The following is a 12,947-nucleotide window of genomic DNA, read 5'->3' on the forward strand; positions in this document are numbered from 1 at the left end:
GTGTGTGTGTGTGTGTGTGTGTGTGTGTGTGTGTGTGCGTGTGTGTGTGTGTGTGTGCGTGTGTGAATAATCTTTCCTGTGTGTGAGAGTATATGTGTGTATGTATATGTTGGTGTGTGTTTGTGTGTGTGTGTGTGCGTGTGTGAATAATCTTTCCTGTGTGTGAGAGTATATGTGTGTATGTATATGTTGGTGTGTGTGTGTGTGTGTGTGTGTGTGTGTGTGTGTGTGTGTGTGTGTGTGTGTGTGTGTGTGTGTGTGTGTGTGTGTGTGTGTGTGTGTGTGTGTGTGTGTGTGTGTGTGTGTGTGTGTGTGTGTGTGTGTGTGTGTGTGAATAATCTTTCCTGTGTGTGAGAGTATATGTGTGTATGTATACGTTGGTGTGTGTGCGTGTGTGAATAATCTGTCCTGTGTGTGTGAGAGTATACGTGTGTATGTATACGTTGGTGTGTGTGTGTGTGCGTGTGCGTACGCTTGTGGAGTGTGTGTCTCATTCACCTTGTTCCCCCATACCTGTGCGTCTCCAAGTAGATGTTATCAAGTGAGGTCACTTCCTGTCAGTTTGGTGTTTACGAAACAATCCAACTGCACAGAAGTTACTGCAACAGTCTGCATCTACGTACCTGTCTCTTTATCTGTACTGCGGTGGCTTGTGTGTTTTACAAGTGTCCTACTCACGCTGTTTGCTAACGGCATGCTATAACACTCCATCACATGGGATGTGTGATGCTTACCTTGTTGCTCACAATATGAGGTTTTGATACAATTTGGGTCTCTATGCATAATTGGGAGAAAAGTACATTTTGTTATGTTTCTTTGTTATTAGATCTGAAATTGGTAAATGATGTGAAATCTCAGATTTGGGCAGCAATGTGTTTTGGTAAATTGGTAAATGATGTGAAATCTCAGATTTGGGCAGCAATGTGTTTTGGTAAATTGGTAAATGATGTGAAATCTCAGATTTGGGCAGCAATGTGTTTTTTTGTAGTGGCTTAGTTCATTTGTTATTTTCTCTAAACAGCATGTGAAACGTGAAGCCTGTTTTCTACTCTGGGGGCCGTTCAATCTGATGTAAAGCTCAATAGTGCAACTCTAAACTTAAGTTTAGCAAAATATCATGTTGTTTTGCTGTCGCTATTGATTACAGCTTTATAATTGATCCAATCACCCCCTTATTGTTTAAATATGTTGTTCGTAGAGCCCAGAGGAAAGATTTGTATCATTTGCAAATTAGTCTATAGATTTCATCTGCTCTCAGCTATTTTCTGAGCCTGCATGCACTTTTACACATCTTGTTTGTGTAGACAAGTCTTATCAAATGTGTCAGTTTTGTACAACAAACTAAAAACGTACATTTTACTTTTTAAATGTAATTAGCCAAGTCAGTTAAGAACAAATTATTATTTACAACGACAGCCTAGGAACAGTGGGTTAACTGCCTTGTTCAGGGGCAGAACGACAGATTTTTAACTTGTCAGATTCGATCTAGTAACCTTTCGGTTACTGGCCCGACGCTCTCATCACTTGGCTACCTGCCGTCCCAAATGCAGTAAATGATCAGTTAACTAAAGAATTGGTAAAATAAAGTAGTAGTAAATTAAAGGGTAAATAAAGTACAACCAGGTATTAGTAAGTCAGAGTTGAGCATAAACATTCAGTAAAGTAGAATAAAGTATTAGTAAACACAGGATTGGGAAATTAAATCCTTGGTAAAGTATACTAATGCCTTAGGAAAGTATAATAAAGCCTTAGTACAGTAAAGGGATTGAAAGTAAAGGCAAAGTAAACACAAAGTAAAGTATTGGTAAAGTAAAGTATTGGTAAAGTAAAGTATTCATAAAAGTAAACTATTTGTAAAGTATTAGTTAAGTTAGTAAGTAAGTGTTAGTATTTTCCCTTTCGTCTGGGCTCGGAGACCAGGGGGGTTGTCCCCTGACTGTCGGTCTGTGTGTTCCGTTTGTCAGTCTCTCAGTCTTCACTCCCATCATTGATGATTCCTACCCACAGGCAACCATTAATGAGCTGGGCGTGTGTGTGTGTGTCGTCCACTCTCGTCTCAGTCTAATTCAGGGGGAATGATACAGCCAGTCCGTACAGGCACCCTACACACCATTCAAATCTTCAATATTTCAATATTTACTGAAGACGTATGTTTGAGGATACAGTAAGGATTAGAGGATTAGAGGGTTAGAGAGAATTTTGAATATAAATATCACTTATCCATTAGATAACATTAGATGGGCATTTTCCCTCAGCTACTTGGTAATGAAATACTTCTCCCTAATTAACCAAAATGGACATGGATAATGTTAAAATAAATTGCATATCACATTTCTTAGCTGAAATACACGAAAGCAGTACTGTAGCAATAGTATTTTACTATAACAATACTATGTTACTATAGCAGTACTAGTTTACTAAAGCAATACTAGGTTACTATATCAATACTAGTTTACTAAAGCAATACTAGGTTACTATAGCAATACTACGTTACAATAACAATGCTAGTTTACTATAGAAATACTAGTTTACTATAGCAATACTAAGTTACTATAGCAATACTAGGTTACTATAGCAATACTAGGTTACTATAGCAATACTAGGTTAATGTAACAGTAATTGTTTACTATAGCAGCACTAGTTTACTATACCACTATTAGTTTACTATAGCAATACTAGGTTACTATAGCAATACTACGTTACAATAACAATGCTAGTTTACTATAGAAATACTAGTTTACTATACCAATACTTGGTTAATAGAGCAGTACTAGGTTACTATAGCAATACTAAGTTACTATAGCAATACTAGGTTACTATAGCAATACTAGGTTACTATAGCAATACTAGGTTAATGTAACAGTAATTGTTTACTATAGCAGCACTAGTTTACTATACCACTATTAGTTTACTATAGCAGTACTAGGTTACTATAGCAATACTAGGTTAATGTAACAGTAATTGTTTACTATAGCAGCACTAGTTTACTATACCACTATTAGTTTACTATAGCAGTACTAGGTTACTATAGCAATACTAAGTTACTATAGCAATACTAGGTTACTATAGCAATACTAGGTTACTATAGCAATACTAGGTTAATGTAACAGTAATTGTTTACTATAGCAGCACTAGTTTACTATACCACTATTAGTTTACTATAGCAATACTAGGTTACTATATCAATACTAGTTTACTATAGCAATACTAGGTTACTATATCAATACTAGTTTACTATAGCAATACTAGGTTACTATATCAATACTAGTTTACTATAGCAATACTAGGTTACTATAGCAATACTAAGTTACTATAGCAATACTAGGTTACTATAGCAATACTAGGTTACTATAGCAATACTAGGTTAATGTAACAGTAATTGTTTACTATAGCAGCACTAGTTTACTATACCACTATTAGTTTACTATAGCAGTACTAGGTTACTATAGCAATACTAGGTTACTATAGCAATACTAGGTTAATGTAACAGTAATTGTTTACTATAGCAGCACTAGTTTACTATACCACTATTAGTTTACTATAGCAATACTAGGTTACTAAAGCAATACTAGGTTACTATAGCAATACTACGTTACAATAACAATGCTAGTTTACTATAGAAATACTAGGTTACTATAGTAATGCTAGTTTACTATACCAATACTTGGTTAATAGAGCAGTAATAGGTTACTATAGCAGCACTAGTTTACTATAACACTACTAGTTTACTATAGCAATACTAGGTTACTATAGCAATACTCATGTAATATAGCAGGACTAGGTTACTATAGCAGTACTAGGTTAATATAGCAATGCTATACTAGGTTACTATAGCAATACTAGTTTACTATAGCAGTACTCGTTTACTATATTTAACACTACTAGTTTACTATAGCAATACTAGTTTAATATAGCAGTACTAGGTTACTATAGCAATACTAGTTTACTATAGCAGTACTCGTTTACTATATTTAACACTACTAGTTTACTATAGCAATACTAGTTTAATATAGCAGTACTAGGTTATATAGCAATACTAGTATACTATAGCAGTACTTGTTTACTATATTTAACACTACTAGTTTACTATAGCAATACTAGTTTAATATAGCAGTAATAGGTTACTATAGCAATACTAGTTTACTATAACACTACTAGTTTACTATAGCTATACTAGTTTAATATAGCAGTAATAGTTTACTATAGCAATACTAGTTTACTATAACACTACTAGTTTACTATAGCAATACTAATTTAATATAGCAGTACTAGGTTACTATAGCAGTACAATTTTAATATAGCAATACTATACTAGGCTACTATAGCAATACCAGTTTACTATAGCAGTAATAGTTTATTATATATAACACTACTAGTTTACTATAGCAATACTAGTTTAATGTAGCAGTACTGGGTTACTATAGCAAAACTAGTTTACTATAGCAATACTAGTTTACTATAACAATACTAGTTTACTATAACACTACTAGTTTACAATAGCATAACTAGTTTACTATAGCAATACTAGTTTACTATAGCAGTAATAGTTTACTATAGCAATACTAGTTTACTATAGCACTACTAGTTTACAATAGCATAACTAGTTTACAATAGCATAACTAGTTTACTTTAGCAATACTAGCTTACTATAACACTAGTATACTAGTTTACCATAGCAATACTAGTTTAATATAGCAGTACTAGGTTACTATAGCAATACTAGTTTACAATAGCAAAACTAGTTTACTATTACACTACTAGTTTAATATAGCAGTACTAGGTTACTATAGCAATACTAGTTTAATATAGCAGTACTAGGTTACTCTAGCAATACTAGTTTACTATAACACTACTATTTTACTATAGCAATACTAGTTTAATATAGCAGTACTAGGTTACAATAGCAGAACTAGTTTACTATAACACTACTAGATTAATATAGCAGTACTAGGTTACTATAGCAATACTAGTTTAATATAGCAGTACTAGGTTACTCTAGCAATACTAGTTTACTATAACACTACTATTTTACTGTAGCAATACTAGTTTAATATAGCAGTACTAGGTTACAATAGCAGAACTAGTTTACTATAACACTACTAGATTAATATAGCAGTACTAGGTTACTATAGCAATGCTATACTATTTTACTATATCAAAATGGACATGGATAATGTTAAAATAAATTGCATATCACATTTCTTAGCTGAAATACACTAAAGCAGTACTGTAGCAATATTATTTTACTATAACAATACTATGTTACTATAGCAGTACTAGGTTAATATAGCAATATTATTTTACTATAACAATACTATGTTACTATAGCAGTACTAGGTTAATATAGCAATATTATTTTACTATAACAATACTATGTTACTATAGCAGTACTAGGTTAATATAGCAATATTATTTTACTATAACAATACTAGGTTACTATATCAACACTAGGTTACTATAGCAATACTAGGGTACTACAGCAATACTAGATTGCTATACCGATACTTGGTTACTATAGCAGTACTATTTTACTATAGCAATACTAGTTTACTATGGCAATACTAGTTTACTATAACACTACTAGTTTACTATAGCAATACTATACCAGTTTAGGTTAATATAGCAATACTATACTAGGTTACTATAGCAATACTAGTTTACTGTAGCAGTGCTAGTTTATTATAGCAATACTAGTTTACTATAGCAATACTAGTTTACTATAGCAATACTAGTTTACTATACACTCACTGTCCATTAATAACCCAGGTAACAGTATCTAACTGTAGTGTAACACTCACAGTCCAGTAATAACCCAGGTAACAGTATCTAACTGTAGTGTAACACTCACAGTCCAGTAATAACCCAGGTAACAGTATCTAACTGTAGTGTTCGTCCGAAAGGCTGTTCATTCCCTAGCATTCCACTGTCCATTACTAACCCATGTAACAGTATCTAACTGCAGTGTAACACTCACAGTCCAGTAATAACCCAGGTAACAGTATCTAACTGCAGTGAAACATTCCACTGTCCAGTAATAACCCAGGTAACAATATCTAACTGCAGTGTAACACTCCACTGTCCAGTAATAACCCAAGGAGCAGTATCTAACTGACTGCTGAGGCTGCAACCACTCCATGACAACAACACTTTTAATTATTTCTGACCCCCCCCTTCACTCCTCCTACCTCTGCCCATATATCCACTCCAGAACCATGGTGAAAAAGAGAAATAATTAAAATTGACCAACCAACTCATGCTGTTGTGCATTCTGTCGATCTGTGTAATTAGCCTCAGAGAAGGTGGCAAAACATGGAAACCAGGTTTTTTTCCACCACACTATACCACTATACCACCTCCATACAGTGGCCTGCTAGCCTAGACTGTAGAGCATTTCCATTATAACTACTCTCCAAACTAAACAACTGGAGACTGCAGAATCTGTGATTTCATTGACCAATCCGATCAGGCTGCTCTAGCTCGCTGGTCATTGTACTGTCGCTCCAGCCAGAGGGTTGATGATGTGTGTGTACCATTCCTCTTGATTAGCGCGTGAGTGTGACTCTAACGACCATAACAGCTTCTAAAGAGTGTGATGTCATCTATCTCCCATTACCCAGCATCCTCATCAACCCGGGGAACCACGTAAAGATGCAGGAAGGAACTCTGGGGTTCTTCATCGCCAGTGATGCCAAAGAAGTAAAGAGGTAATGGCTATCATCCCACCATCACGGAAAAATACAGAAAATGCCACAGGAAAAGTCTGTTTAAAGCCTTACCTGGGTTTTCTGTGTTCATTGTCTTGGTGGCTAAAAGGAGATTAGGCATTCAACTTCTCTAAATATATTGTTGAAAATAAAGGTTTCATTGGTAAAAGTAACAGCCAGCTGGTAAAAGCCAACTCCCAGGTCAACCTGGTGAAATGGATCAAACTCACAAGGTGTGTTGCAAACTGAGATGATAAATGTCTATGCTGCTGTTTTCTCCCCTCAGAGCATTTTTCTACTGCAAAGCTTGTCACGATGACATCACAGACCCCAAACGGATCAAAAAGTGTGGCTGCAAACGACGTGAGTACACCCACGCCCTGCCCACAACACAATCACTCACCCCTCTTATGACCCTCCTCTCCTCCCAACCCCTCCCCCACATCCCACTGTCGCTGAATTAAGATTAGGATGTGCTATAAGAATGATGTCATATCCCTCACTGTTTCTCATAGGAATATCATTTTACAGCTATAACTATATTGTTTTGCTATTATACACTTTGAAATGGAAATTGTCCCAGTGATGACCTTGAGTCCCATTTGAAAGTGTAATAACTGTGATCACAATTCCTCAACCTTCATTGTGGTATAATCCAAAATCAATGCATGATAATATTATTTATTAAATCCAAAAGAAGTACAAGCAACATTCTGCACATTTAGTTTGATTTTTTAATGTCATGACTAAAACATGTAACCTGATCATGTTATGTATCATAATGACAAAACTAGTTAGAAGGGTGGACTGAAGTCTGGAGGCGGAAAGGGACCGAGAGAGAGAGAGTTTTCAGTGTGCTAATGATGGAGTGAGTTTGATGACAGAAGTAGCTGAGCAGACGAGGCAAGGCTTTCAGGTCACCATAGCGACTCTGTAATATGAGCAGAGGTATTGACCTCAGTCAGGTGGAATAATAAATGAACCAATGGCATTCCTCTGCTCAGGGTTCATGGGGTCAGACAACCACATACCCTATTGGTCAAACAGAATCAGAACACCGTAATGGTCCAGGCATACTACCATAAACTTCTGCCAGCGGGGGATGACTTGGAACATGACCCTTTTTCTCAACTTGTACTTTTGATCAGACTGGGAATTAGAGAATGTTTACCAGGGTTGGGCTCAATTTCTTTTCAATTCAGGAAGTAAACTCATTGAGGAAAATAATATACAGTAAGTCGTATTTTCAGTCTACTTCCTGAATAGACTGAATTAAAAGCATTAAGGGCCTTATTACTATCTGACCTACATGGGCCCTTGTCCCAACATGTTAAATAGTTCCACCTCCTGCAGTCTCCATACATCTAGAAAGGTCAGCAACAATTACAGTAAGCAGCCTACGCCCAAACAAACACACAATCTCCACTGTCCTTTCCCGTAGTGTCATCTCACTTATTCAGACTAAAGGCCTGGTAGTTTGTCAGGTAGAGAGAACCAGAGACCTGTATTGTCTGATTATCACTATAAGGCCAAACGGAGGCAAGCTGAGCTGTACTGGGCTGGCCTGGTTACACATCCGCCACAGTTTCTGCAACCGTGCTGGAATGGACCATGTGAAAATATATATCTGAGCCAGCACTGTACGGTTTGGGTTGGCCCCATAGTGTGAATCAGGCATTGGTCCCATATTGTGAATCAGGCATTGGTCCCATAGTGTGAATCAGGCATTGGTCCCATAGTGTGAATCAGGCATTGGTCCCATAGTGTGAATCAGGCATTGGTCCCATAGTGTGAATCAGGCATTGGTCCCATAGTGTGAATCAGGCATTGGTCCCATAGTGTGAATCAGGCATTGGTCCCATAGTGTGAATCAGGCATTGGCCCCATATTGTGAATCAGGCATTGGTCCCATAGTGTGAATCAGGCATTGGTCCCATAGTGTGAATCAGGCATTGGTCCCATAGTGTGAATCAGGCATTGGTCCCATAGTGTGAATCAGGCATTGGTCCCATAGTGTGAATCAGGCATTGGTCCCATAGTGTGAATCAGGCATTGGTCCCATAGTGTGAATCAGGCATTGGTCCCATAGTGTGAATCAGGCATTGGCCCCATAGTGTGAATCAGGCATTGGTCCCATAGTGTGAATCAGGCATTGGTCCCATAGTGTGAATCAGGCATTGGTCCAATAGATTTACTGTACCTGAAACGAGACAGTTCTATTGTAGATTATTTTAGTTTCTGTGTCTCTGTTGTATTACCAACAGGAGGGCCACATTTAGAGAGATGACAGTTCCATTACTAGAATGAATGTTTGTCTTCTGTTAGTTCTGTTTAGTTTCTGTTGTTGTTTGTTTTGTCCAAGTGTTTATGACCATTGACATGTTGTTGATGTTATTTCCTTCCCCTGCTGCCGGTGGGAAACACCACTACTTTATTTAACCATCTCTGGTAGTGATTTACTGTGAGTAAAAAAACACGGGTTCCCTCCTACCCAGAGTGCAGTGCGAGTGTCTCTTCTCTTTCTCTGCCAGCTGTATTCTATGTTGCATGTTACCGGTGTAGCATTTGCATCCTTCTCTCCGCCTCTCATCTTTACACTGTCCTGCCTCAGACCAGACCTGAATTCAGCAGAACTCAAACTCACACCTACATCTGATTATCTAGTCTGTCTCCTCATAGGCTCATAGTCTAGCCCGGCCTCTGACTCCCTTAGTATGACAGAGTGTGATTTTATTATAGGAGAAGTGCATGAACTCTCTTCGACATTTTTGCCTCAATATTATATTAGGAACCCAATCCTACGCCTTGTGTCTACAGCTTTCCATGAGTCCTCCTTACCCTCTCTCTAATGACACGCACTGAGTAAGTTGAAAATGGAATGTCAAACGCAGATTGATATTGGTAATGTTAGTCATGGATTTCATGGATTTAAGAGAGACATCATGAGGGGGGGAGAGAAAAAAAGAAAACCATTTAGATTCAAATGAATCTTCTCACTCTGAAGCTATTTTTTTACACTGTTGTATTTTCAGAAAAGCGTAAAGTGTTCTTGTGGGAAGTTCTGGAAATGATTCAGCTCAGCAAGCAATGTCTCCAAAACACAATCAAAACCATCTGGTTGTACCCCCCTCACCCTCCACTCCCCTCGCTGCTTTTAGTTCCCCTCCCCACCCCCAGTACTTCTAGCCCCCCCTCGCTGCTCCCCAGTTCTCTGGTACTCTGCCCAGCTCCAATCGTACCACTACCCAGAGTTCACCAGTGCATTAAGAATTGAAATATTGTCGCCCCCAGCCCCACTGTAATGCATTTCAATTCTAGATGGTCGCCAGGGCCTTTTTACTCGCTGTCATCAGTGCCCTGAGTGAAAGAAAACTGCTTTACGAGACAGTGCTTTAACTGTACTGCGCGCTTCATTGCTGTACTGCTAGTTGGCCACTAGGTGACGATGTCTTGCCATAGTCCTGAATGTAGCCTTATCGAAGGAAACTGACACAGGTCCTCAGAAACCTATTCAGCAAGAATATTATGAGCAACAGGGTGTGTTTCAGTCATAGACACAGAATTACTAGAATGGTAAAAAAAAGGCCCTTAGACCACTGTAATTGAACTGGAACACTCATCACAGACCCATTGATTTGAATGGAATGACTGTTCTGGTAATACCTTTTCTATGGTTACAGTAAACAGTGAAAGGGATCATTTCATTAACTCTTGGCTGTGTTTTATGGTGTTTGGTGTTTTGGTTTGGTTGAGATGTGTCTGAACACAAAGTGAGTCTTTCGAGGAAAAACTTTTCTTTGTGTTACACATTCCTCTATTTACATTTGTGCTTTGCAACATGATACAATAACTTGATGAAAGTCCTAAAAGTGGCTTTAGTTTATTTAGAAAAACATTTGATATAAGTATCCATGTTATCCATGTTATTATGTTATTAAGTTTGATTTACTATTCAAAGTCAACACAGCTCATCACGTTCTTGCTAAATAGGGTTGTCTTTCACTTTAGAGGACCAGTGACCATAAGTATGAGTTCCATTAGGACATCCTTCTCACTATTGATATTCAACTTGACTTCTGTCTTTGTATGTTTTGTCTGGTGGAATGTTGACTGTGACATATGAAAACAAACTGACAGCGTAGTGGTGTGTGTGTGTGTTAACAATCACCTTTCTTTGACAAAATGTACACAGACAGTCATGTTCATGTTGACTCTTGTGGTGAAGAATGTCCTAAAAGGGACACCGTAGTAGGCTAGATCAGGGTAAAGGGTATGTGTGAAGTCATTTGTTCGAAAACATTGTCATGTTGTGTCGTGTTCTCCACCTCCTCCTCCCGTCTCTTGCTAGCCAAAATGACCACGACACGTACTGTGTTCAACTGAATACCCACCTAGAAAAAAACTCAGAAGTAAAATTCAGAGTTCAGCATGAAAACGAACAAATAATATAGTTCAGCATGAAATGACACTCACTGCTCGCATCTGGCATATGCCTCCAAACTGTTTCTGCTCTGTAAACAGGTACCCCACTCCACACCCTTTAATCACTATGATCTCTCTATGCATGCTTATGAATGTTTATAAAGCACTTGTGCATGCTGTTTATAGGACACACAGACCCTGATGAGGCCAGGCCTCGCTCTCCATTCTCTCTCTGGCTACAAACCCTCCTAGCCACATATGGTTAAAACAGTAAAGGTAGTTCTCCCCAGAGAGAGGGAGAGAGTGCGTTGCTGTGATCGTGTTAGTGTGAGTTGGTGAGTTGGCATCCTGGCACAGAGATAATGGGAACCAGGGACTGTTGTCTGTCACTGAACCAGAGCCACAGCAATCTAGAACGGCTTTCACTACCTACCGCTCCTCCTGGGGTTAAGATCTTGACACATATATATACACACACACACGCTTCAAATGTGTGATATACATCATGTACATGCGCAGTAATTTGAAAATACAGTGCATTCGGAAAGTATTCAGACCCCTTGAGTTTTTCCACATTTTGTGTTACAGACGTATTCTAAAATGTTTTTTTTTAAATCCTTGTCAATCTACACACAATATACCCTATAATGACAAAGCAAAAATAAATAACATGCCTTATTTACTTAAGTATTCAGACCCTTTGCTATGAGACTCTAAATTGAGCTCAGAGGCATCCAGTTTCCATTGATCATCCTTGATGTTTCTATAACTCCATTGGAGTCCACCTGTGGTAAATTCAATTGATTGGACATGATTTGGAAAAGCACACACCTGTCAAAGCAAAAACCAAAACATGAGGTAGAAGGAATTGTCCGTAGAGCTTTGAGACATAATTGTGTTAAAGAAACAGATCGGGGATTCGATCTGGCAACCTTTCAGTTACTGGCCCGACGCTCTAACCACTAGGCTCCCTGCTCTAACCACTAGGCTCCCTGCTCTAACTACTAGGCTCCCTGCTCTAACCACTAAGCTCCCTGCTCTAACCACTAGGCTCCCTGCTCTAACCACTAGGCTCCCTGCTCTAACCACTAAGCTCCTTGCTCTAACCACTAGGCTCCCTGCTCTAACCACTAGGCTCCCTGCCGCCCCTCTACAGACCATTGCTTTGTTGCTTTGTCATTATGGGCTTTTGTGTATAGATTGATGAGGGGGTAAAACAACTTTAGACATTTTACAATAAGGCTGTAAGGTAACAAAATGTGTAAAAAGTCAAGGCGTCTGAATACTTTCCCAATGCACTGTACATACACACCCTCTCAAGCCTTTCTGGAGGAGTGCTGCTGTAGTGAAACTCTTGTCCTGCTAGCATGGAATGGCCTGGCCAGTCTAGCCAGTAGATTAGTGTGATGGATCCTTAGACCACGGCTGCCGCAGCTGCATGAGGGGATACAGGTACGTGATCCACACCTTTAGCCGGACGGATAGAGGATGTTATGATCTGTTATGTTTTGAATGAAACATTATATGTCTGTATGAGGTTTGCTGCTGAAGAGATTGTCCATGCTACTCTCTGGCCCTGAATGACCCCCCCCCCTCCCATTCCCCTCTATCCTCTCCCCCTTTTACCCCACTGTCATATTTGCCTTTATACCTGTTATGGCATTTTCAGCCTTAGGACACAGCTTGACCCTTGACCCTGAGACCATTTTGACTAGCCAAATTGGACTACAACTTTCAAGTTGTTAAAAACTTTATTGATTAAAACAAGACTTTGGGATGAAATTGAAAGAGCTTAATTTGACCATGGCAATATATTGCACA

General features: G+C 38.4%; 1 protein-coding gene across 3 annotated transcripts in view; it reads left to right on the top strand.

The window, feature by feature from the left end:
- The window catches only part of LOC124041120 (calcium-activated potassium channel subunit alpha-1-like), a 342,355-nt gene that overhangs the window by 258,682 nt on the left and 70,726 nt on the right, over positions 1-12,947 (top strand). For all 3 annotated transcript variants that reach the window (XM_046358328.1, XM_046358326.1, XM_046358327.1), the window contains exons 17-19: positions 6,618-6,704; positions 6,991-7,067; positions 9,157-9,165. In XM_046358328.1, coding sequence (XP_046214284.1) covers positions 6,618-6,704; positions 6,991-7,067; positions 9,157-9,165 — 173 coding nt within the window. The remainder of the gene's footprint in view (positions 1-6,617; positions 6,705-6,990; positions 7,068-9,156; positions 9,166-12,947) is intronic.

The sequence above is a fragment of the Oncorhynchus gorbuscha genome, linkage group LG08 (genome assembly GCF_021184085.1).
Source record: "Oncorhynchus gorbuscha isolate QuinsamMale2020 ecotype Even-year linkage group LG08, OgorEven_v1.0, whole genome shotgun sequence".
NCBI classification, from domain to species: Eukaryota; Metazoa; Chordata; class Actinopteri; order Salmoniformes; family Salmonidae; genus Oncorhynchus; species Oncorhynchus gorbuscha.